Genomic DNA, 27,450 nt, shown 5'->3' with positions numbered 1-27,450 from the left:
CCCTTCCCCAGCCTCACCCCGCCCAGTCACTTTCCCTTATTCTGTGCTCTTCAACTCCAGCCGGCTCAAAGGGCTGAATGGCCAACTCCTGCACCTATTGTCTATTGTCGAATAATTTTTTGCCTTGGCACCAGCCAGAATCTATTTTTCATATTCTTGCCTCAAATTTTGTTTATTAGGAACCAGAACAACGTCATACTTTCAGAAGACTTTCACGAAGGGATTCATCAAATGTTCCACCTTTTAAAATAGATTTTAAATGGAGACCCAGGTTGATCACATGGTACTCTTCAAAAACACAGGACTGTCTCTTCAACAATGTCCTTGCCAATATTCATCCCTCAAGTTGAAAATACAGTGTTTTTTTTTAAATTATCCAATTTGCTATCTGTGATAGACAAAAAATGCTGGAGAAACTCAGCGGGTGAGGCAGCATCTACGGAGAGAAGGAATTGGCAATGTTTCGGGATGACTTGCTGCATACAAATTGACTACTGCATGATCTTACATTCGCAACAGGAACACTTGAAGATTTCATTGAGAATCTCCAAGGTCAAAATGCTAACGCATGAATACAAGTTTCAATAGAATACAAGGGGAGGTCCAAGCTCCCCCTTCAGCCGGTCAACGCTGCAGGGGCTGACATTGAGGTGGTGCAGACATATAAATACCTTGGAGTGCACCTTGACAACAAACTGGACTGGTCTGTCAACTCTGACTCCCTCTACAAAAAAGGCCAGAGCAGACTCTTTTTCCTCAGAAGGCTCAAATCCTTCAATGTGTGTAAGGATATGCTGCACATGTTTTACAACACAGTGGTTGCAAGCGTTATTTTCTACGCTGTTGTCTGCTGGGGCAACAGCATTAGTGCAAAAAACAATAGGAAGCTGGTCAAACTGGTTAATCGAGCTAGCTCAGTGCTGGAGGGGAGAGTAGACTCTGGGATGGTGGTGCTTGAGAGGCGTATGAGGCACAAGGTGCAGGTCATCCTGAAAAACCCCGGGCACCCCTCCATATAATTCTGGAGAGTCAAAAGAGCACTCGGAACAACAACCGGCTCCTCTCCCTGCCCTGTAGAACGGAGCGGTTCAGGAGATCCTTCACCCCTGCAGCCATTAGATTTTATAATTCGGACCGCTAGGCTGTAGGGGGATGCATTTTGCAATTACTAATTTTTAACTGATAATTATTGGTCTTTTTAAGTATTTATTGCTCTCAGGTAGTGTCCACATTGTATTCTATGTATTTTCTGTCTGCGTTCGTTTTGAATCTGTGGGTTTGTTGGTTGGGAGCTTCTGGACATCTGAATTTCCCTGAGGGGATCAATAAAGTATTTATTATTATTATTATTATTACAAGTTTGTTCTATTACTTTTCTCCTAAACTCCTTACAAACATTGATAGAAAAAGAATACATGTGGGATCTTCACCAAACTTTTAATAGGATTCTTGGAATCACTTAAATCCGTTTTTGGGTACAACAACGAACTACTACAGATATTCAGACAATCATCCACCAACATCAGCCTACAATCAATACTGAAACTTATCTCCACTCTGTCAGTTACCCCAAGGAATCAATAGAACATTCATTGAAACATTGATGCTCTGAAATTCTGAAGACCAGTCAGTGCACGAACAACCAGCTTATAAAATCATTCAAGGAAACACAGGTTCCGGAAATTATATCTGTGCCCTGAGAAGCAAATTTATAAATTCCTCCAGCAAAAATAATGACCAAATGGAACAGCATCATCCTTTTTTTTAGTTTAGTTTAGAGATACAGCGCAGAAACTGGCCCTTCAGCCCACCGAGTCGACACCAACCAGCAATCTCCGTACACTAACACAATCCTACACTCACTAGGGACAATTTACAATTATACCAAGCCAATTAACCTACAAACCTGTACGTCTTTGGAGTGAGGGAGGAAAGCAAAGATCTTGGAAAAAAATCCATACAGGTCACGGGGAGAACGTACCCACACCGTGCAAACAAGTACACGAAGTCAGGATCATAGAAACATAGAAACATAGAAATTAGGTGCAGGAGTAGGCCATTCGGCCCTTCGAGCCTGCACCGCCATTCAATATGATCATGGCTGATCATCCAACTCAGTATCCCGTACCTGCCTTCTCTCCATACCCTCTGATCCCCTTAACCACAAGGGCCACATCTAACTCCCTCTTAAATATAGCCAATGAACTGGCCTCGACTACCCTCTGTGGCAGAGAGTTCCAGAGATTCACCACTCTCTGTGTGAAAAAAGTTCTTCTCATCTCGATTTTAAAGGATTTCCCCCTTATCCTTAAGCTGTGACCCCTTGTCCTGGACTTCCCCAACATCGGGAGCAATCTTCCTGCATCTAGCCTGTCCAACCTCTTAAGAATTTTATAAGTTTCTATAAGATCCCCTCTCAATCTCCTAAATTCTAGAGAGTATAAACCAAGTCTATCCAGTTTTTCTTCATAAGACAGTCCTGACATCCCAGGAATCAGTCTGGTGAACCTTCTCTGCACTCCCTCTATGGCAATAATGTCCTTCCTCAGATTTGGAGACCAAAACTGTACGCAATACTCCAGGTGTGGTCTCACCAAGACCCTGTACAACTGCAGTAGAACCTCGCTGCTCCTATACTCAAATCCTTTTGCTATGAAAGCTAACATACCATTCGCTTTCTTCACTGCCTGCTGCACCTGCATGCCTACTTTCAATGACTGGTGTACCATGACACCCAGGTCTCGCTGCATCTCCCCTTTTCCTAGTCGGCCACCATTTAGATAATAGTCTGCTTTCCTGTTTTTGCCATCGAACCTGGGTCTCTGGTGCTCTACTGCTATGCCCAACATGCTACTTCTTTGAACTACACAGGTCACAGCATCATCTTCTTTCATATTATTCCTTATGTTACATCTTTAGCTGTATACTCGGATTTTCAAGAAGCAAACTTTCATGTTCAAAATTGAGAAGTTAAATCAGTTGCATCTATGACTAGTTTAAATAAACTGTTAAATTAAACACAGTAGGGATGAATTATGGTGTCACAAGCAATTTACACATTTTCTCTCTCTTCCCTCTCAGCCAGATCAGCATGAGATTAATAAAGTAGAACATTTAAAAAACCTTGAGTGAAAATATAAATTACAATTGTGTTTTAAACTTCTGGAATGTAATGAACTGCAAACCGCCCATCTTTGTTTGCTCAATATCAACACACGTCTGCTGAAACACTTGACTGAACAGAACAGCTTTGCACAATTTATTAACCGGGTCTTTGCAGTTTGGGTCATTTTTCTATTCTCCAAAAACTATGAGCTGTTTCTCCATTGCTGCAGAATAACTAAGAGTCAGAGAACAAAAGGTGATCTGTATTTCTGCAAGTCATCAAAGAGAAAATCCTGTGGCGGAAAAGTAGGTCATTTCTTTACAACAGTGTAATTCTTCCTTCTATGACCTTTTATTATAACAATTACAGCACGGAAACAGGCCATCTCGGCCCTACAAGTCCGTGCCGAACAACTTTTTTCCCTTAGTCCCACCTGCCTGCACTCATACCATAACCCTCCATTCCCTTCTCATCCATATGCCTATCCAATTTATTTTTAAATGATACCAACGAACCTGCCTCCACCACTTCCACTGTAAGCTCATTCCACACCGCTACCACTCTCTGAGTAAAGAAGTTCCCCCTCATGTTACCCCTAAACTTCTGTCCCTTAATTCTGAAGTCATGTCCTCTTGTTTGAATCTTCCCTATTCTCAAAGGGAAAAGCTGATCCACGTCAACTCTGTCTATCCCTCTCATCATTTTAAAGACCTCTATCAAGTCCCCCCTTAACCTTCTGCGCTCCAGAGAATAAAGACCTAACTTATTCAACCTTTCTCTGTAACTTAGTTGTTGAAACCCAGGCAACATTCTAGTAAATCTCCTCTGTACTCTCTCTATTTTGTTGACATCCTTCCTATAATTGGGCGACCAAAATTGTACACCATACTCCAGATTTGGTCTCACCAATGCCTTGTACAATTTTAACATTACATCCCAGCTTCTATACTCAATGCTCTGATTTATAAAGGCTAGCATACCAAAAGCTTTCTTTACCGCCCTATCTATATGAGATTCCACCTTCAAGGAACTATGCACGGTTATTCCCAGATCCCTCTGTTCAACTGTATTCTTCAATTCCCTACCATTTACCATGTACGTCCTATTTTGATTTGTCCTGCCAAGGTGTAGCACCTCACATTTATCAGCATTAAACTCCATCTGCCATCTTTCAGCCCATTCTTCCAAATGGCCTAAATCACTCTGTAGACTTTGGAAATCCTCTTCATTATCCACAACACCCCCTATCTTGGTATTATCTGCATACTTACTAATCCAATTTACCACACCTTCATCCAGATCATTGATGTACATGACAAACAACAAAGGATCCAACACCGATCCCTGAGGCACCCCACTAGTCACCTGCCTCCAACCCGACAAACAACCATCCACCATTACCCTCTGGCTTCTCCCATTCAGCCACTGTTGAATCATCTTGCTACTCCTGCATTTATACCCAACAGTTGAACCTTCTTAACCAACCTTCCATGAGGAACCTTGTCAAAGGCCTTACTAAAGTCCATATAGACAACATCCACTGCTTTACCCTCGTCAATTTCCCTAGTAACCGCTTCAAAAAATTCAAGAAGATTAGTCAAACATGATCTTCCAGGCACAAATTCATGCTGACTGTTCCTAATCAGACCCTGTTTATCCAGATGCTTATATATATTATCTCTAAGTATCTTTTCCATTAATTTGCCCACCACTGAAGTCAAACTAACAGGCCTATAATTGCTAGGTTTACTCTTAGAACCCTTTTTAAACAATGGAACAACATGCGCAGTACGCCAATCCTCGGGGACTATTCCCGTTACTAATGACATTTGAAATATTTCTGTCATAGCCCCGGATATTTCTACACTAACTTCCCTCAATGTCCTAGGGAATATCCTGTGAGGACCTGGAGACTTATCCACTTTTATATTTTTCAAAAGTGTCAGTACTTCTTTTACTTTGAAACTCATAGTATCCATAGCTACTCTACTAGTTTCCCTTACCTCACATAATTCAATTTCCTTCTCCTTGGTGAATACCGAAGAAAAGAAATTGTTCAATATCTCCCCCATCTCTTTTGGCTCTGCAGCTGCGTATTGCAGTTTTTAAGGTTAGTTTACTTTCTTAAACCTTTCAGGTCATAATTCGTGTTCGAGCCAAGCAGACAATGTTTTTAATTAACTGGAGCTATTGTACACATTGGGGAATTAAAGTGCTGTGTCACATTGAAGAATTTCTTTTAGTACATCATTGGAAAGTTACATCTGAAATCAGCCCCATTGTTACCGCCAATTCATTAGCACAACTTTACAACGTGCGCTGAGGAATTTATATAATCTCAGCATTCCAATTAAAGGTCTAGTTATTGTTTATGGACATTATATTAGGCACAACATGGTTTAAATTATGCAGTCTTTGAAACGATTCAATTTTAATGCAACTTATGCTCAAGCAATAAAATGCCTTAAAGGGAATTTAAAAAATACACAGCAAATAAAGAAGTATAAATTATTTTTTAAATCATATTTTCTTGTCAAAATAAAGTCAGATCAACATCATCCATTGGTGTTTATGTACAAAGGGCATAGGAATATCAGGTGAGAAACAGATGCAGAGTTAAATTTGAATATCCAAGACATCCATGTCCCCATCACTCCACCAAATGCTGTGTATACTGCATTAAATGAATGATAATATGTTGAATGATGGATTAAACTTAGAGTCACTGCAGTATGCTGAATCTTGTCCATTTCCTTCCAAGTTATCCCACTAACTGTGAAGTGTTAGCCATTAAAAGTATGAGGCTTCATTCCTCTTCTCATTCCTCTTCTCATTCCTCCTCCCCAAATGCATCACCTCACTTTTCACTGCATTAAACAACATCTGCCCTCACCAACAATCTGTTCTGCCAGACCATTCATTCACACGGAAACTTACAAATGGAAACTCATCTCTTCTCACAGATTCACACAGGAAATCCCGATGTTGGGGGAGTCCAGAACCAGGGGCCACAGTTTAAGAATAAGGAGTAAGCCATTTAGAACGGAGACGAGGAAACACTTTTTCTCACAGAGAGTGGTGAGTCTGTGGAATTCTCTGCCTCAGAGGGCGGTGGAGGCAGATTCACTGGTTGCTTTCAAGAGAGAGCTAGATAGGGCTCTTAAAAATAGCGAGTCAGGGGATATGGGGAGAAGGCAGGATCGGGGTACTGATTGGGGATGATCAGCCATGATCACATTGAATGGCGGTGCTGGCTCGATGGGCCAAATGGCCTACTCCTGCACCTATTGTCCATTGTCTATTGTATATATCCTGCTGCAATCTTTCACAATCCTCTTCACAGGTGACAACAAAGCTTTGAGAAATCCTGAAATTTTGGCTTCCATCCGTCTATCATTGAAGTACACCGAAGAAAGCAATGAAGCCAACACTCACCCCAAGAAATGCTGCTTTTCACCATTCTTTTGTCTGCAAAACAACAGCTCATCATGACCTCTCTCTCTCTCTCTCTCTCTCCCCCCCTCTCTCTCTTTTTTTTAAATGCAAACAGTGGCTGTTGATGAAACATGAATTAATACAGCTCCCCTCTACCTCACTGTGCCAACTGCACTATCCTTATACTTTGTACCTGATTAGCAAAGATTCCAATGCTCTGTGACAATTGCACTATTTGATTTACCTTAAGCAACATTTCTGATGTTAAAACAACAGGATAAAATGTCTTACAGGCGTTTGAGTACACTGTGTTCCTGTGCATGGAAAGTGGCACACATTCAGTGCAGCAAAAAATGGCTTTGGAAATTGAAACAAACACCAAGCAATCAATAGTGTTACAGCAAAAATCTGTAAATCTATCATTTATATATTTAGGAATTAATGGAATGGATAAGCATTCAAAGTTTTCAAAGAATACATTGGACAGCAATGGTCAGAATCCATACATATTAATTTCAACACTGAAATCCAGACATACCTTCCCAATTACCGTGACCTTCACAGAAGGCTATAGTTGTACCTCACCTGAATCATACAAGGGCTTGAACTTGCTGGTATTACCCAATTGTTGCAAAATAAACATGTCAGGAGAAAATGAGGCAGATATATTCAGGTCTAACTGAGTTTTTAAATACATGTTCAGTCAAAAGGTACTACCAAATAACCTTTCTACTTTATACTTTTTAACAAGCTTGGAACCTTATTTGTTCAGATTGCCAAATAGATTGCCAAAATAGATCTGACATTTGGAACAGGTCAGCATTGAAGAACTTGCAAAACAAGCTCTGTGGTGAGCTGTTAGAATACTGAAAGGAGAGTAGTGTTCCTTTCCCGTTATATGCACCAATTTCATATTCAGCAACCTACTAGTTAAAAAACAATCAATATCTAAAAAAAATACGACTTGGTGCTGTAAACAGAGCACAGGAAAAACAACTGATTCCTGTTTCACACAAAATTCAAAACTTAAATTTTAAATCCATTTCTGAAGCTGTTTAAGTCAAACAAAAAAAAGACAATCGTTTTAAAAAGTCATATTGAGTGGATATTGTTGTATTACTTTTTACACCTCATTCAGGGGATTCTAGAACCCTTAAATCAATGAAGAACTTTTTTTTTAAAGAAGGGTTTCCACTGTTAGAATGGAGGGACCATGGCAACCAATTTCCTCAGAAGAAGCCCCTCCTGCTGTGGATTTGCAGCATGCTGGCAGTGCTCAGCAGACTTAAAAGAGTACTTATATTCAGTGATCCTCTCTGCACTGACCTAGATAAAACACTTGGAGATAGTTCCACTCCATCTCCACTCCATGGAGATAGTTCCAATGCCATTTTATCACAGGGTGTAAAAGCAACATGCCATCTGTTAAGACAAAGTCCCCACCATTTCACACCAAGGAGCAAAGGCCAAGACATTCCCTCACATTTAGCTGGAATTGCTTTGTAAAAAAAAAATAGAAACATACTGAACTTCAAAAGATGACATTATTAAATGTATCAAAATTATCAAACCGATTCAAAAATTCTTGTAATTACATTTATCTTTTAACATTAAATAAGACCAGTATTTCGAAGTTTTTCTCAATTAACAAGTAATTATCTGGACACTTCTTAAACAGTAAAGAACATTTAGTTGAGTTCCATCTTTACGTACTGGGCCGTTAGCTCATGTCTTGTTCCTTCCTCAACGTTGAATTTTTCAATTGTTGATACTAAATTGCACATAAATAATTTTCTGCAGAAATCTCTTTGTCACTGTGAGATTTGCTCAGTAATGACTGCAAATCCAGGGGTTTCGTCATCATTATTAATTGAAAACTGCAGGCGTATGTGTTTTTATGTTGTTAATTGAGGAATAATATATTGGCCATGGCACCATTGGCAGTGTAAATGAACGTACAACAAATTTACCTAATATAACAGAACCAACACCATGTGTGTTTGCCATAAATTCATTTTGGGTAAAAGATGAACAGAAAATAACAATTACATGTCCTGCAGACCCAAAATATCTAAAGTTTTCTTAGACTTTGAGACTCACCTCTACCCATGAATTCAATTCTACAGGAGGAATAAAGAATAAATACTTCGAGCTGATACTTACGATTGCATCTTTTTTGCACAAATCGTAGTTTGCATGCTGTCCGATAGGTTGAAAGTCTGATTACATCATAGTTTTGGGCCCCTGTAATGAAAAATAAGCAAGGGATCTTATAAAAAAACAACAACAAAATGGCCAAGATCTAATGGTACAATAGCACTAATGATATTATAAACATATTGAATAGCTGTTATCAGTGGGCAGTGGGCAGGTGCTATAGACCTGCACGGGAAGGTAGACGCTCCCGCCCCCACGAGTCTCGGGCGGATGGGGCTTGTCAGCCTGGGAAGGCAGTCCATCTAGCAGAGGGAAAACTCTGATTTAAAACCTCCACTGCCTTGTGGCCATATCCAGTCATGGAAAAGGCTCCAGGATTAAACTTCAAGAAAATCCGGAGTCGTAGCCCCTAAGGCAGTTCATCGTTGTCTATAACCTTGCTCTGGCAGCTCCTAGGACGGCACTGGTGCCAAACTGTAACGGCCCTGCTGTTCCTTTGGATCGATCAGCGACTTGGAGAGGGGGGGCGTGCTGCATGGGCAACAGCCTGTCCTCCATATGCCATCGCCCAGGCTTGCATCTGACCAGGATGCATCACCCATGGTCAGTCATGACCGAGGGGGTCTACTATCAGTTAAATGGAAGAATAACAGTGAAGTCATTTTGCTGAACAGTGAGATTAGAAATACAAATTACTTTGAAAAATGTGCAATGCAGCAGAATACAAATTGTCTTTTAATACCCAGGTTTTTTTTAACATGAATCCAGTTAATGTCTTCGTTAATTGTAAGTTTTGTGCATGTTTAACAAGTGTTAATACTGCCCACGGCACAACATATTTTAATTGCTAAATGGCATAACAATATTTTATTTTGTATGCAAATTGTGATATTCAGAGTAATTAAAGGATTTTATGTTTCATTTCATTCACAGATGGAATATTGGGACAGGGTAAAAGATATATTTAGATAATAAGCAATTCCAGAAGAGTTTTAGGAAATGCCTGAGCATAAGAATATTTTTCTGACAATGTTGAAGTTGTTGTCTTCTCAGGGTCCCTACCTGGTCGGAGAGAGGTGGCTTTTCTCCGGGCAGCATCTTCGACCCGTCCCCGCGGCCTACCAGCGGGGCTTGGAGCGGCGTTTCCTGTCGGGACCGGCCAGAACGTCGGCTTCGGAGGCGGCACAGCGCTGGAGCGCTATCGCGGAGCAGGCGATGCCTTGCCCGGGTCGCCGCGCTGGAGCTCCGGAATGCTGAGACCGCCGAGAAAAGCATCGCGGAGCTGCGGGTCTGTGGAGCGGCCAGCTGCGGGCGGTGGCGCTGAACTTTACATCGGGAGCCTGGGATATTTCACCGAGATCGCCAGTGGTGGAGCTCCATCCAGCGCGGCCTGTCGGCTTCAGCAGCCGCCGTCTCCGGTAAGGAAGCAGCCGGTCCGGGTTTCCCAAGCCGCTGTGAGGATTCTCCCGATGCCGGAGCGCCATCATCCGGCGAGAAGGGCCTGGAACATCGGGCCTCCGTAAAGGCGACTGCGGAGGCCATAATATGCCCGACTATGGGTGGACATGGGATGGGGACTGGACATTGTGCCTTCCCTCATAATGGGAACTGTAAAGAAGTTGAGTCTGACACACTGTAACTTTACTGAGTATTTAACAAAGGCACATGTGAAGCACGTCCCAGTACTGACTGCATCTAGTCTTCAGGCGTACTGGAACCAAAGGGAGGAGCAAGGGGAGGATATCACAGTTATACTGAGATGACTAAGGCGTGGTTATGGTATTGAGGTAGCTACATTATAGGTTGCATGCATAAACCATCTACATCCTTTCCCTTAGAAATCTAAAATCGAAGTTATAACAGTGGCAGTGTGATTATACAACACATGCAAATTTAAGCGAAATCACCGTAGCGGACAGGAGGTTTGACAACCCGACCCGAGCGTGTGCGTATAGCACCATCACCCTCCCCACCAAATAGAAGAGGAGGCGGAGCAGCAGCAGCCGGGAAGGAGGAAGCAGGCGGAGACCCATCCGGGAATGCGGGAGGTGACCCAGCCGGCACGGCTGATCCAGGAGGCGACGGAGGAGAAGGAGGAGAAGGAGAACGAGCAGGGGAGGAAATCATCTGCCCGAAACCAGGAAGCACGGAAGGAGGAGAACGCGGCAAGCGAAGTGACCGGGGCATGCAGGGAGCTGTGGGGTAATTAGTAATGACAGGCTTGAAACGCAACGGAGGAGCGTAGGGATCCGCAGGAGGAGGCTGCGGCTCGTTAACTGCCAACAGGTGCTGGCGGCTCCGACGGTAGACAGTTCCATCAAAGTCCACCAGGTAAGATCTCGGGGAGTCGTCCACACCAACAACGGTTGCGAGCCGGGAGAATCCGGTGGCTGTCTGCATGCGGACGACCTGGCCAGGCAGTAGTGGTGAGAGCGGGCGGCAGGACTTGGCATGAGAGCGACGCTGTACCTCATGCTTGTGAGCAATCCGTTGCTGGACGGCGGCGGGCTGGAGGACCTTGGGCACCAGGGATTGTTGGGCGATCGGCATCGGTGGGCGAAGCATGCGGGACATCAGACGCTGGGCAGGGGATCGCATGGTAGGGTCCCGTGAGATGTTGCGAAGGTTGAGTAGACCCAGGTAGAAGTCACCATTGGAGAGACGAGACTGCTCGAGCAAATTCTTGGCACTGCGGACAGCTCGCTCGGCCAGGCCGTTGCTCTGCGGGTATTCGGGGCTGCTGGTATAGTGAGTGAAGTTCCACTTCACAGCGAAAGCCTGGAATTCTGCACTGGTGAACTGACGGCCGTTGTCGGTCTGTAAGCGGACCGGGGACCCGAAGGTAGCAAAGTGTCTGCGCAGCTTACTGATAACCATTTCAGAGGTGATAGCAGGGAGAAGGTCCACCTCGAACCAGTTGGAGTATGAATCAACCAACACCAGGTAGTGCTTGCCTCGCCATTCGAATATGTCAGCAGCCAGCGAGGTCCAGGGCATAGCAGGCGCAGGCTGCTGCAGAAGTGGCTGGCGCTGCTGATGTGGGGCCAGGGTGTTGCAATCAGGACAGGAGGCTACTCGGGCTTTAATGTACTTGGCCATGCCGGGCCAATAGTATTGTTCTTGGGCATGTGAGACGGTGGCATCGGCTCCGGGATGCCCCATGTGGGCAGCGTTGTAGTACAAGTCGTATAGGGAGGCAGGGACGACCACCTTGTGACCCTTGATGATGATACCGTCCCGGAGCACAAGCTCGTCGCGGACCAGAAAGAAAGGGTGGGCACCCGCAGGCAGTGAGGTGCGTCTGCTGGGCCACCCCCGCTGGATGACAGCAGCGAGCTGTTGCAGGTCGGGGTCGTTGGCGGTGTGCTCAACCAGGCACTGCAGCTGCTTAGAGGGAACAAAGTTGACATTGAGTACCTGCAGATCCTCCTGCTCGTAGGGGTGCCTGTCACAGGAGGAGCGGGGGGCCCGGGACAGCGCGTCGGCCACATGCATCTCGGTGCCCCTCTTGTACACGATCAGAAAGTCGAACCGCTGGAGCTGTAGCATCATGCGCTGGAGTCTGGCTGGAGCGATGTGGATGGGCTTATTGAGGATGGTCACCAAGGGTTGATGATCCATCTCGACGGTGAACCTGGTACCGAAAAGGAAGTCCTTGAACTTGGAGCTGGCGAATACAACCGCAAGAAGCTCCTTCTCGATTTGTGCATAGCGCTGCTCAGTGTCTGTCATGGTACGCGAGGCATAAGAAATGGGCTAAAGCGAGCCGTCATCATGGAGTTGCAGGCAGGCAGCACCGAGTCCGAAGCGGGAAGCATCAACGTAACTACAATCGGACGTTGCAGATCGAAAAACTTGAGAGTCGGTGTGCTGATCAGCTTTGTTTTGAGAAGGTCGAAAGCCTGCTGGTGTTGGGGAAACCAGGACCAGGCAATGTCTTTTTTCGTCAGTTGCCTCAGGGGTGCACTCAACTCGCTGAGGTCGGTGATGAACTTTCCCAAGTAGTTGACCATGCCCAGGAATCGCTGCAGGCTGGTCACGTCAGTTGGGGCAGGCAGCTCGGAGATAGCGTTGGTCTTCTGCGGATCAGGTTTCAGCCCGTGGGCTGTGAAGATGTGGCCAACATAGGATACTTCAGCTACACGGAACTTGCACTTTGACAGGTTGAGTTTTAAGTTGATCTGGCGAGCGCGGTCTAGAATTCGTCGGAGGTTGTGGTCGTGCTCAGCAGCATCTTTCCCGTAAACCAGGATGTCATCCACGATAATGGCACAACGGCAGGCCAGCAAACAGTTGCTCCATGGAGCGTTGAAACACTTCGCTAGCAGAGTTGATGCCGAACGGCATCCGCAAAAATTTGAATCTTCCGAAGGGGGTGCCAAAAGTGGTTAAGTCTGAGGAGTGTTTGTCTAAAGGTATTTGCCAGAATGAGCTCCTGGCATCAAGGACAGCGAACACCGTGGCCTGACCGACCTGGGCAGCAACGTCTTCTACAGTCCTCATGGGATAATGAGGACGTCTTATTGCTAGATTTAAGTCTTTGGGGTTGATGCACACCCGTATCTCGTTCTTACCCTTCTTCATGGTGGCGACCATGGTGGAGACCCAGTCGGTGGGTTCGCTGACAGCTTCAAGCACTCCCATGTCAACCATGTTCTTCAGCATTGCTTCGACCTTGCCCTTCATGGCAAACGACACCCTGTGCGGAGCACGGACCACTGGTACAACCGACGGGTCAGTTGCGATCTTGTACACAAGGGGCAGCTTACCCAGTTCATCATCGAATATGTCAGGGTATTCAGAGTGGATTCAGCATCACCCGCACTTTGTGGACAGTACGGTCAAAGGACACCAGCCCGAGATCCTGACACGCCTGATTGCTCAACAGAGTCACACAGTCGCAGTCAAGAATGAAGAACGACAGGTCTCGCGAAGATTTCTTCAGCACACAGTGGAAGGTGGCCCTCCCCACAGGTTTCAGCTCCTCTCCCCCATAAGCACGCAATGTGGAGCGATCAGCAGTTAACAGCTCATTATTTCTAATCTTCCTGAACAGGGATGTTGACATAACATTCACCTTCGCCCCCGTGTCTAGCTTAGCAGTGAAGGATTTGTTGTTGACAGTGACTAGTACAGAAGGATCGGGAATGCGAGATTGATTATGAAGGAGAGAATAAACACTGGCATCTCCCATGGAAGTACTGGGCTCAGAGTCGAGGGCAGTGTCGACAGAAGACTGGGAACCGAATTCGTTATCAACTTGTTGTAGGTTGTTTAAAACTTGTCTGGGAGCTGGAGGAACGTTCCCACGGGAGCGACAGGCAGCTGAGAAATGGTTCATCTTCTTACAGAAATTACAAGCTTTACCAAATGCTGGACACTGCGACTGCATAGAGTGGACATAATTACAGTTGGGGCACGTCTTGACAAGCGGGACCCGAGCAGCATAAGTCGGCCGCGGTGCAGGGCGAACGTTGTCTTGCTTGCGACGGGGCATAGCAACACCAGTCAGATTAATAGCCCGATTGTCAGATCCCCTCTGCCCATGTAGCGGGGCAACCACCTCAGCTAGTCTGCATGCATGCATAGCTTCAGTCAGGGTGAGAACCGGTTTTTGCAGCAGCTCTGCTCGTAACTTCTGATCTGGCATGCCGGTGACTAAAATATCTCTAGTGAGCTGATCACACATGTTCTCGAAACGGCACCGCTGAGCAAGGTAGCGCAGGTCAGCGATAAAACATTCAACAGGCTCATCAGGCTGCTGTTTCCTTGTAAAGAATCTAGCCCGCTCCAATATACGGTTGGAGGGCAAGTCACAAATCTCCGCAAACTTGCGTAAGAGGCATACCGGGTCGTTGGCAGACTCCGCCGGCTCGACGACCTGGTCGTTGTCATCCAGGACCGCTGGATTGTAGGTGAAAGTCTGAGCTCGCTTCATAGCATCGGGACCGGCAAGGTTCAGCAGGAGTGAGGCTTTGACCGCATCAGGGTTATTTCGGTGCACGATGTTGGTTGTATTCCATCACGAAAGTAGCCCATCGCTCCGCAATGTCAGCGTCAAAGACAAGGGGAGAGGGCTTGCGGCACGAGAATGCCATGGCAAAGAGGGAATTAAACACTAATAAAACTAGGAGCAAATAAAATCCGATAAACAGGAGGCAGCGTTTAACTTTCTGACACCATGTAAAGATGTTGAGTCTGACACACTGTAACTTTACTGAGTATTTAATAAAGGCACATGTGAAGCACGTCCCAGTACTGACTGCATCTAGTCTTCAGGCGTACTGGAACCAAAGGGAGGAGCAAGGGGAAGATATCACAGTTATACTGAGATGACTAAGGCGTGGTTAGTGGTATTGAGGTAGCTACATTATAGGTTGCATGCATAAACCATCTACAGGAACCATTGTGGGGGGGATGTTTTTTATGTTTAAATGTCTTTATTATTGTTATGTCTGTATTCTTTTTTTATGTGCTGCATTGGCAATAAGCATTTCGCTACACCTATTGGTGTATGTGACTAATAAATAACCTTTGAACCTTTCAACTGAAGGTAGACACAAAAAGAAGGATCTCGACCCGAAATGTCACCCATTCCTTTTCTCCAGGGATGCTGTCGTGCCCAGTTTCTCCGGCTTTTTGTGACTTTTTTTTAACATCAAGTCAGTACTCATCTCAAATTAGTCCACTTTCACTGAGCAGAAAATATGCGAAGATTTAAAATCATGAAAATAAGGGAGAAGTATGAGATAACTATATTTTAAGAGAGGGCAATCAAGAATATTGTTTTAAAACAGAAGAAAACCACACTGTGTAAGCAAACTTCGGAAGTGGCGGCGCTGCCCTGCAGCTGCGGCTCATCTGCAGTCCGTTTGTCTTTTCTTTTTTTGTTTTCTTTTGTCCCGTTGTTACAGTTTATTTCAGTTTATTTTAGTTGTATGTGTGGGGGGGTGGGAGAAACTTGTTTTAGTCTCTTCCTTCGGGGGGGTGCGACCTTTTCTTGTCGTATCCCCCGTCTCCGTCTTTGTCTGCGCTGAGGCCTAATGGCGGAGCTGGCAGCCTCCAACTGGGACCGACCTCAAGGCTCCGGAGGCAGAGCCAGCCAGGACTTACCATCGCGAGGCTGGCCGACTTCAAGGCTGTGGTGGCGTTGCGGCAGCGGCGATCCGACTTCGGGGCCTCGGAGGCTCGGCCGCGGGCCCAGTGGACTCAGCTGCGGGCCCAGTGGACGACATCGTCGGGAGCTCGCAGGTCACAGGTTGGTGACCTGGTTTCCAAAGCTCCCGCAACAACAGCTTCGTCCGCTGAACTGGAGGGTAGCAGCTTCTGCAGCTTCGACCGCCCGAGGCCGCGGAGTTTGAACCGGCCCATTCGCGGAGCTCGGATTCAGCCATGGGACTTACTTACCATCACCCGGCAGGGTCACAACATCGGAAGCCTGGATCGCCTCAACGCAGACTTTTGCCTTCCATCACAATGAGGAGGACCTGGTAGACTCACTGTGGTGGATGTTAAATCTGTGTTTATTGTGTGTTTTGTTATTTTATTCTATGTTATGACTGCAAGGCACAAAATTTCGTTCAGACTGAAAAGTCTGAATGACGATAAAGGGTACTTATACTTACTTACTAAAGATCTAAAGCTGCCATTTTGCTACATCACAATGAAGTATGAAGTGGTGTTTGCAGCTTCCTTGACTGTAGGTTGAAGAAGTTAACTGGCTTCTAGAACCAGACCAGTCCCAAGCACCTCTTGACAAAATACAATCACTTCATGAATACATTCAAGAACATATAATTTCCTTCCTTGGAAGTAATTACATTGATATAGGAAATTAGTTTGTTATTGTCAATTCGTATGAATGAACAATGTAGATGAAAAATATCGTTCTGCAACCCTGGAGGACGTTTTTCAAATTCTAGTTCTTCAGTTGGAACCCAATGGTTTCTGTATAGTCCAAGTATCAAATAGGATGCACATCTCCCTATTTAAACAATTGGGATATATTGTGTGGCAACACTAATGAAGAACTGGAAGTCGTAAAAATATAATTTACTTACATACCAAAGGCTAAAGAATTTTAAAATAGGCATCAAGATCTTTCCATCTACAACTTCCTTCTTAGAAAACATCAAAAATCTTATGTAGTGTCAGCTTCTTCCGACACTCAAGACTACCCATGTACTTCTTCAAAGTTTGACATTGTCCGCTAACTGAGCTTGGCTCATTCAACTACCAATTATTTTTTGAAGAATCAAACCAAACAATTGAAAAAATATATTAATTCTTACAAAGCGCTATAAAAATAATAATTCTGCACATGTGTGTATTTAAATCACATTTGTGGCACAGAATGTTGGAAGTTAACAGCAAGTAATTGAGCAGACTATTCTGCTGAAATTCTATGAATAAACAGAACGGGTTTTCATTGATTAATGACTCCCAAACAAATTGAATTCTCAGAAATCATATTTCTAAATCCAACATTTTGCAATTTCATCAATATCTAAATACCAGGAAATCAAAGACACATTCCTATTTGAATCTTGCTCCCAAAAAGCCTCAAGTAAACTATCGTGTTAATGAACAGTCCTATGTATTTACATAATAACAAACTTTGCTATAACCTTGCATATTGTTATCGCAAATAGATATTTGGATATTTGGAACCCAGAATTACTTTGTCATTTCAAATGCAGTATTCTCAGCTTAAATAGACCTCAAATAACCATTTCATAAAAGGTGCAACCAAGAAAAGCTGAGTTGCAAAATATCTATTTTTCAGAGTAACATGGAACTGCAGATGGTGGTTACAAAAAAGGATACAAAGTGCTGGAGCAACTCAGTGGGCAAGGCAGTACCCCTGGAGAAGGTGAATTGGTGACATTTCAGGCTGGGACCGTCCCTTTCCCCAGATCCGAATATTCACCGGTCCACATTCTCCAGGGATACAGCCTGACCCTCTGAATTAATCCAGCACTTTGTATCTCTTTTTAAGATATTCATTTGGTATCCAGGATGGCTTCTTTCCATTCCAGATCTATGTGGTTATTTTTTTAAGCGATACAGCGCAGATATCGGCCATTCGGCTTCGGCCCACCAAGTCCATGTCGACCAGCGGTCCCCACACACTAACACTATTCTACACACACTGGGAACAATTTACAATTATACCAAGCCAATTAGATGAAAAACCTGTATGTCCTTGGAGTGTGGGCGAAAACCAGAGATCCCGACGAAAAACGATGCAGGTCACAGGGAGAACAGACAAACTCTGTACAGCCAGGCACCCATCGTCAGGATCAAACCTGGGTCTCTGGTGCTTTAAGGCAGCAACTCTAGCACTGTGCCACGTGCCGTTCTGAGGTGGCAGATGTGACATCTGATGAAGCTAATATGGGGACTGCATACTCTTCCGAGTGCTAATGCCCTATTAATGCCCTACTTAAAACAGCTGTCTTTGTGATGTGATTTCCAAAGATTCATCATTTGCCTCTTCTCAATTCACCCTGAAGTGGCCTTAGTCCTGAGACTACGTTCAAAATTCTTAAACATATTTCAATGACAAAAAAAAATTCACAATGTTCAATCTATCATCTTTGATCCTTCCAAATTCTCAAAATACAAATAATTTTTTCAACAAATTTTCACTTATCTGGAAATAGATTACAACCTCTGATGGAACCCAAGGTCAACGAGTTGAATTGATAAAAGGAAGCCAAAGAAGAAAATGTCTCTATACTTTTGACCATGTTGCAATTTGGTCAATTTAGACTTGAAGTGCTGCTGGTAGTCAACTGGACTGAGACGTGTTCTTTGGTGAAGGTTTACAGCATTCTGGACAGGACTACTTTTCCTCAGTTTCAAGCTAAGCCCAAATTTGGATACAAGTTTTGTAGCCCGCACAGGTGATCGTAACCGGTCAAAATAGGAAAGTGTTGGCGCACTAGCCAGTTGTAGCTTTAGGGTGTCGAAAGCCCTTTGGTGCTGCGGGTACCAGGACCATGCCGCGTCTTTGTGTGTCAGTTCGCGCAGGGGTGCTGATGAGTCACTGAGGTTGGGAATAAATTTACCCAGGTTGCTAACCATGCCGAGGAATCGTTGTAAACCCACGACATCAGTGGGAACTGGCAGTTCGTTGATAGCTGCAGTTTTCAGCGGATCTGGGCTGAGACCACTGCTGGTAAAAACATGTCCAACGTAAGTGACTTCTGGAACTCGGAACCTGCACTTTAGTGGATTCAGTTTGAAATTAATGTCCTTGGCACGGTTGAGTGCTCTCTTCAGATTGGCGTCATGTTCAGCCAGGTCACAACCGTAGATGAGAATATCATCAACAATAATGGTGCACGGGTACTCTGCAAAGAACTGTTCCATAGTGCGCTGGAAAACCTCACTGGCGAAGTTGATGCCGAAAGGCATCCTTAGAAATTTAAAGCGGCCAAAGGGTGTGCCGAACGTAGTGAGGTTTGACGAGTGTGGGTCTAGTGGAATCTGCCAAAAGGAGCTTTTGGCATCCAGGACTAAAAACACTGCTGCGTTGCCAATCTGTGCAGTGACATCTTCTGTGGTTCTCATTGAGGGCACTTGATGGCAGTGTTAAGATCTCTGGGATTGATGCAGATGCAGATCTCCTCTTTGTTTTTCTTACTTGCGATCACCATAGCGGAAACCCAGTCAGACGGATCCGTTACTTCAGCGATAACGCCCATTGAGACCATGCGTTTGAGTTCATCGTGTATTCTGTCACGCATGGCATGTGGAACTCGATGTGGCGCTCGGACCACAAGTGTGCCTTTGGGATCAACAGTGATGCGATATTTGACAGGCAACTTGCCAAGTTCGTCATTAGTCAGGTCTTTGTACTGAGAGAGCAGTTGCTGAGTGGGCTCATCAGTGAGGACAGTTGTGGACAGCACGTCCAAAGTAGACCAGGCCTAGATCGTGGAAGGCATTGATACCGAGCAAAATCTCTGAATTGCTTTAACAATGTAAAACTGCAAGGTGCGGGTTTGTTCATCTACAGTACATTTCAAATCAGCTTTTCCAAGTGGGTGCAGGATCTCTCCCCCGTAAGCCCGAAGCGTTGTGGAGGCCTTATCTATTCATTCAGCATTGCGAATTTTATTGAACTCCCTTAATGATAATGATATGACGTTTACCTTTGCGACTGTATCTACCATGGCGAGAAGAGGCCTGTTATTCACGAACACAGTTACTTCAGGGTCAAGTAGCTCGTTAGACGAAGGGAGGAGGGAGTGAATAGCAGAGTTGTTATCAGCACTGTCTGAGCACAGCGCGGGGGACGACAACTCACGCACTTGAAAGTCAGTATCAGTGAACTCCTGTTGAAGCAGGTGTAAGCTTGTCCTTGAAGCACTTGTAGTCCCACGGGAACGACAACATTGAGCAAAGTGGTTTAATCTCTTGCAGAAATTGCAGGCTTTTCCATAAGTAACACAGAACTGATGACCCTTCGCATGAAAATAGTTACAATTCTGACAGCGATTAGCAGGCATGTTAGAGATTTTGCGAGAGGAGAAGTCTGTAAGATTAACGCTATGTTGTTGGCGAGGACTGAAGGAGACAGGATCAGCATGGGCAGAGGTAATCTCTGAAATACGGCATGAGTGGATAGCCTGGTCAGTGTTGCGAAGCAGCTCAGCTATCAGCTTGCTATCAATCATGTCCCCTATCAGTTTGTCCCGAACAAGTTCATCCCGTAACTCACCAAAGCGACAGCGCGCAGCCATGTGTTTCAGGCCACTGATAAATCATTCAATAGGCTCATCGACCGGCCGTAAACGAGCATAGAACTTTGTCCTTTCAAGTATGTGGTTGGAAGGCAGATCACACAGTTCTCTGAATTTTCTTAGCAGAACAATAGGGTCATCCATAGTTTCGGCAGGAGCTAGGACCTGGCCGTTGTCGTCCTAAACAGCAGGAGCAAAAGCGAAGTTGTCAGCTCGATTCATTGCCTCGGGCACCGCAAGATTGAGCAGAGCAGACGCACGAACTTCAGGAGGGTCATTATGATGAACGATGCGAGCATAATGAGTGTAGTCACGCTCGAAGAGATGCCATCGCTCAGCAATGTCTGAGTCAAAGATCAGAGGGCTTGGTCGGCGACACGAATAACAGAGATAACAGAGGCACAAATGAATTAATGAAAATAAAACCCGAGAAACTAAGTGGAGTGGGTCCGAGTCAATTTCTGACACCATGTAACAAGGTGACCCAAACACACGTTAAGATACAACACATTTTTATTACTCACAGCATAGGATCTGCAGTACGTTACTGCTCCGAGCTGCTACATCTACTGCCTGATGTAGGCGAGTTCTTAATATTAGAAAGCCCGTATTAGGCAGGGCTACTACTAACAAGCACTATGATTGGCTAGCATGCAATAGCCAATCTACAGGTTTCATTTTCCAACATGTACAACCCAGTATCCAAATATGGACTTGGCTTCCAATGGAGAAAAAGTAATCCTGCCTTGAAACCTGAAAACCAAATAACATAATATCACAACTTCCCAGTGCCAAACTTCCCCCTCCAATTGCAACTGTTACTCCTTCTGTAATCGACCCAATTAAAAAATGAATTGCGCATCTTTAATCTATATACTATTAAGTCTTGTCTTGTTTCTACATATGTGTGCGTGTGCGTGTGTGTGATTGTATCTACGCCAAAACGGTACACGGTAGCACTAACATTTTTGCACAACGTTACTCAGCTTTTTTCCATCGTCGCCCTTGTTTGGTCCAAATCCATTTAAATCTCAGATACATGTGTGAATCGCAAACTATTGTAAATGAATGACATCCTTGTCAGGCTAAGGGGCAGGTTCGATGCACGAGTGAGGTCTTCAGAAACTTGGGCCTGCTGCTGAAGAGCTTTAGAGAGATTAGATATTGTCTGTTTCTTTTCTCAAGCAGCTACATGCAAGTGATTGATAGCCCATGCAGAAGGTCCATGTTTGTTTCCTGTAAGATGTGGACAAGGGGATGGGGACTGGACTTTGTGCCTTCCCCCACAGTGGGAATCACTGTGGGGGGATGTTTTGGTGTTGAATTTCTTTACGAATACTGTGTTGTATTTTTATTGGTGTGCTGCATGGACATCAGAATTTCCCCTGAATAGGGGGATTAATAAAGTATTTATCTATCTATCTATCTATCTAATTTGATGTTATGAGGAACAAAATCTGATGATTTGCCTCTCAAATGAAGAGTTTGGTAAACAGAAGGAAGAGCAGCAAAAGACACTGGAAGTTATTGTCAAGCACACAGAACTTACAGACAAACACCGGGAATAAACTATCAAAAAGTGTCTTCATACAATTTGAAGTTTAGTTTAGTTTAGAGATACAGCAGGTCACGGAGAGAACGTACAAACTCCGTACTGACAGCACCCGTAGTCAGGATCGAACACGGGTCTCCCGCGCTGCAAGCGCTGTAAGGCAGCAACTCTACCGCTGTACCACCATACCGCCCTTTAACTTTAAGTGTTCACGTTAAACAATGAATGACCACATGTATTGAATAAAGTGACAAAACAGTGGGTCTTGTGATTCAGACTAAATAGTTAAAATGAGTCGTCATAAATAGTTAAAATGAGTCGTCAAAAATACACTAGAATTTAGGGGGTTGCTGAGCAGTGGTACGAAATGCAAAGATGGAGAAGTGAGGGCGTATCAGTCTACTCCATGACAGAAGGTGGAGGAGTTGTATAGTTTGATAGCCACAGGGAAGAAGGATCTTCTGTGGCACTCTGTAACGGTGGAAATTCGGAATTCCGAGTAAATGCAAGTGAGCCTTGTACCCAGGAAAATCAGCTCCTCCCTTTGTACATGAAGTAACAATTCCAACAATGTGTCAACCAGTGGAACCTTTGATTAATTACCACCACCAAAAAATTTTAACTTTATTTAAGAAAAATCTCCATTTGACCTTCTGCATGAATCTTTTTAGTAGATGACATGCTTTTGAAAGAGTTTCCAAAATGTTCGTTGAATTTGCCAGCTGACTCACTGAGCTTTTCCAAATTGTTGAATGATCCAAATTTTTGGATGGATCTGCAGTTTATTTGCACAATGAATAATTTATTGTTTTCTTATTGAATCAGATTTTGTAACACAGGAGGACGATAACTTCCAAGTGCATTGCCACAGCAAAGAGTGTGGGAAACAACTGCAGATGCTGGTTTATATCGAAGGTAGTCACAAAATGCTGGAGTAACTCAGCGGGACAGGCAGCATCTTTGGAGAGAAGGAATGGGTGACGTTTCGGGTCGAGACCCTTCTTCAGACTGATGTCAAGGGAGTGGGCGGGACAAAGATAGAATGTAGTCGGAGACAGTTAGACTGGTGGGAGAACTGGAAAGGGGAGGGGATGGAGAGAGAGGGAAGCAAGGCCTATTTGAGGTTAGAGAAGTCAAAGTTCATACCGTTGGGGTGTAAGCTACCCAAGGGAAATATTAGGTGCTGTTCCTCCAATTTGCGCTGGGCCTCACTCTGACAATGGAGGAGGCCCACGTCAGAAAGGGCAGATTTGGGAGGGGGAGTTAAAGTGCTGAGCAACTGGGAGATCAGCTTGGTTAAGACGGACTGAGCGGAGGTGTTCAGCCAAACGATCACCTAGCCTGCGCTTGGTCACGCTGATGTACAGGAGTTGACACTGGAACAGTGGATACAGTAGATGAGGTTGAAGGAGGTGCAAGTGAACCTCTGCCTCACCTGGAAAGACTTTTGGGGTCCTTGAATGCAGTCGAGGGGGGAGGTAAAGTGACAGGTGTTGCATCTCCTGCGGTTGCAGGGGAAAGTACCTGGGTGGGAAGGGACGAGTTGACCAGGGAGTTGCGGAGGTCTCTGCGGAAAGCAGAAAGAGGTGGAGATGGGAGGATGTGGCCAGTAGTGGGATCCCGTTGGAGGTGGCGAAAAAGTTGGAGGATTACAGTATATACTGTATGCAACGACTGATGGGGTGGAGGTGAGGACAAGGTGGACTCGTTACGAATAGGGGGAGGGAGAACAAGAGCGGATCTGTGGGATATCGAGGAGACCTTAGTGAGAGCCTCATGGAAGAGGGGAACCCCCGTTTCCTAAAGAATGAGGGCATCTCTGATGAAAAGCAAAGAGAATCATTTCCTACTGCAATATTTCAGGTCCACAAAATCCAGCCTTGTCAATATTGGAATTAATTCCTTTTCAATTTTTCAAAAATACATTTCAAATTGAACGGTTCCCTTCAGAACATCATAAAGAAATTGAGGAATAAGAAACTCTTGTTATAAATACAAAGTTTAAATTGTTCTTAAACAAATCAATAATGGCATCAAATATTGTTTATGTGCAGTAATAAAGTTTGCTAAATCGATGATTTCAAGCATTCTATTAAAAAAGCAGAACTGTAAAAGACAGGATGCAATTTTTTTAAATAAATATTGATTTCTCGTGAATCATGAGAATAATTTAACTGATTTTTTTTTTAATCAAAAAATACTGCAATAACGTTACATGCAAGTCCCAAATGTTCTAGGCAAACATCAGAGCAGGAGAGGAGGCAGCAGTCAAATGAGTAGTCCAAATAATACATTAAATGAGTGAAACAACAGACTCTTGTTTCAGTGCGAAAGCTCATGTTCCACAGTACTGAACTTGAGAATTTAAAATATTTAAAAAGTGCTCTGAAAATAATCTACTACGTCAGGCATGGCAATGAATAGACAAATAAGATGTCTTTCCCTCTAGTTAGTGGTATCAATGAAGCATAGCTTATAAATATTCAAAAGTAAGTATTGTTATTCACACTCATTGGAATATGCTATCACATCAACCAATAATGCTCAAATGAACATTACCCAGTGTTGCAAATGTACACAAGGCATGCAACCATTCTTTGGGATGACAATGCAATGTTTCTACCTTTCTTGCATTCTAGGTCAGATCAAACTCAATCCAGCCTGCTCCTTGCAGTTGCCCACACCGCCCGCATTGCTGTTCCTGCAGTTGCCTTTCTTGCACTCCCTGGGTACAAACAAGCTCCAATCCTCGCTGCCATACCAGTGACAGGGTGGTCCGTAAGCAATTACTAGGAGTCAGTTGGATAATTACCTTATGACAACACAATGCTGTTGAAGACACACAAATTAACTCATTAACAAATCAGAACTTAAAGGACAAAATAATTCAGTTGCCTGCACTTAGCATTTCAATCCTGGTCAGAGAAAGTAATGGAGTTATAGTGTGTGCTTCCGACCAAAGCGGGTATAAAGCTGAGGTCCAGGTCGGTCCAGTGACAGAGCTGGTGGATCTGCTGCCTTACAGCGCCAGAGACCCAGGTTTGATCCTGACCTCGGGTGCAATCTGTGTGAAGTTTGCATGTCCCTGTGACTGTGGATCTCCTCGGGGTGCTGCGATTTCCTCCCACTTCCCAAAGACGTGTGGACTTGTAGGTTAATTAGTCTCTGCAAGTTGCCCCGAATGTGTAGGGGGTAGACGTGAAAGTGGGACAACATAGAACCAGAATGAAAGTGTGCTCAATGGTTGACATGTTTCCATGCTGTATCTTTCAATAAGTCCAAGCCCATTAGCTTATTATGATGTGTTCCACACCTGGTTCAATGCCTAATCCAGCCACTGCGTGGAACACCAGATGCCCCAACATGACTTTCACTTTAACATGGTGTAGGTGTGTAATCCTGAAACAAGCTTCATTGCACACTGCATCTCGCCAACAGTTCGCAAGCAGCACAAACAGCCGCACTGAAAATATTCAGCATTTTGGCTATGCGCTTCATCTGGATATCTTTGCTGCCTTAAAATAATAAAACAAGATGCTGGAAATGCTCAACAGGCACGCATTAACTATGAAGAGAGAAATAATCAACGTTTGGCATCATTTCAGGGGTTTTCACTTCAAATCCAATCTATCACTGGTATGTTACGAGGCAGCAAATATGAGATGTGCCACTTATTTAAGATTTGTACGACTGTTAAAGTTTTTAAAGGATTTATTTCATTGCTCAATGCAAAAGTAACAGGGTGCAAATTTAAGATAGCCACAAAATAATTAAAGGTGAGATTATTGCCATTTTTTACACAGGATTTGGTTATGATGTGACATAGTTTTCAGCTTCTGAAATAGAGCCCATACATCAATGTCAATGGGAAATAGATATCTCCGTGAAGAGGAGTATTAAAGTGAAAAAAGTGAAAGGACAACAACAGAGGAAAACTGATGCAAAAACTGCTTTAAATGTCTGCTCAAAGTGGTCAGTGGAGAGACGAAATGCTGGGAAAGGAATAGTTTAAAAAAACATTAATCAACATGCAATCTCAAGATTCATTCCTGGCTGGCCTCTCATCTTCCCCCTCATGTTTACTGGAGCTCACCCAAACTTTTAATCTGCATATCTACTTCAGGTCAGGTCACGTCAATCAAGTGGAGTTGATTGTGATACGCACAAGTACGTTAAGACACAAGTACAATTGTCGTAATTTTGTCATTAAGCTGGTAAGAGTACAGACATTTCTGAGGATGTTGCCAGGATTTGAGGGGCTGAGCTTTAAGGAGAGGTTGGGTTGGCTCGTACTTGATTCCTTGGAGTACAAGAGGTTGAAGGGTAATCTTAAGGAGGTATATAAAACCTCCCGTGTTGGGAGAGGGTGTGTGGGAAGGGGGTGTGTGGGGGGGGGGGGGAGGGGGCGGGGAGGGGGTGTGGGCGGCGGGGTGTGTAGGGGGGGGGTTGTGTGGGGGGAAAGGGGTGTGTGAGCAGGGGGAATTGTCGGGGGAGAGGGGTGTGTTGGCGTGAGCTTGGAGAAAAGACGGGGGAAGAGCCATGGGGGAGGGGAGGAGCCAGCGAGGGGGACCAGAAGGGTAGTGGCTGGAATTGGCGGTGTGATGGCGACTCACAGCGGGTGCTGGTCGCTAGTCATTCTTCTCCGCCGGGATCAGTCTCCAATTTCCGTTTGGCGACATCGGCGACATCTCCGACTGGGCTGGGCTGGGTCTCCGACTCTGAGCTGGGCAGGGTCTCCGACGCTGGGCTGCTTGGGGCTGGGCTGCTTCGGGTCCCTCCGAAAGTCCGGTTGGAAACCTCCGCCGGCCATCCTCAGCTCCAGTAAAGGCGCGATGGTGCAGGAAGGGGCGGACCATCCCAGGGAGTGACAGGGGAAGAGACCAATCCGCGCGGCGCTGATTGGCAGGGGAAGAGATCGATCTGCACATGCATGGTTATTAAGATTTTTAAACCTCGCTAACTTTTACGACATTCAACCGATCAGAACGAAACTTGGTGGACTCTCAGTACAGGAGAACGGTGAGTGAACTGACAAACAATCGTAGTGCTATCACGCAAATAGAAAGACCGCAAAACTGGAAGATAACAAGATCAGAGATTTAGTTAAGTATAGATGAGCCAAACATGGGTAAATGGGACATCTTGGTTGGCATGGACGAGGTGGGCCACAGGACCCGATTCCATGCTGTATGACTCTATAATGAAAATCTTGCTTGCGGCATCACAGGCGCTTGAAAACATGAATTATACAAGATAGCGAAAAAGTAAAATGGAAGAAAAGCAAGACATTAGTGCAACAACATAATAAGATAACAAGTCCATGGTACTGCAACAGGTAACCCGTGGTGTTCACTGCCAAGGTAGGATTGAGGTTGTGCGGGTCGGCTCAAGAAACTGATGGTTGTAGAAAATAAGCTGATCCTGAACCTGGTGGTGTGGGATCTGGC

At 44.7% G+C, this 27,450-nt stretch overlaps 1 protein-coding gene across 19 annotated transcripts in view; it reads right to left on the bottom strand.

Annotated features, from left to right (window-relative positions):
• Window positions 1-27,450, bottom strand: part of dtnb (dystrobrevin beta) — a 448,064-nt gene that overhangs the window by 258,023 nt on the left and 162,591 nt on the right. For all 19 annotated transcript variants that reach the window (XM_033021441.1, XM_033021431.1, XM_033021442.1 and 16 more), the window contains one exon: window positions 8,705-8,785. In XM_033021441.1, coding sequence (XP_032877332.1) covers window positions 8,705-8,785 — 81 coding nt within the window. The remainder of the gene's footprint in view (window positions 1-8,704; window positions 8,786-27,450) is intronic.

This window comes from Amblyraja radiata, chromosome 5, assembly GCF_010909765.2.
Source record: "Amblyraja radiata isolate CabotCenter1 chromosome 5, sAmbRad1.1.pri, whole genome shotgun sequence".
NCBI lineage: Eukaryota > Metazoa > Chordata > Chondrichthyes > Rajiformes > Rajidae > Amblyraja > Amblyraja radiata.
The sequence above is the reverse complement of the archived record's forward strand: the minus strand, read 5'-3'. Positions and strand labels throughout refer to the sequence as shown.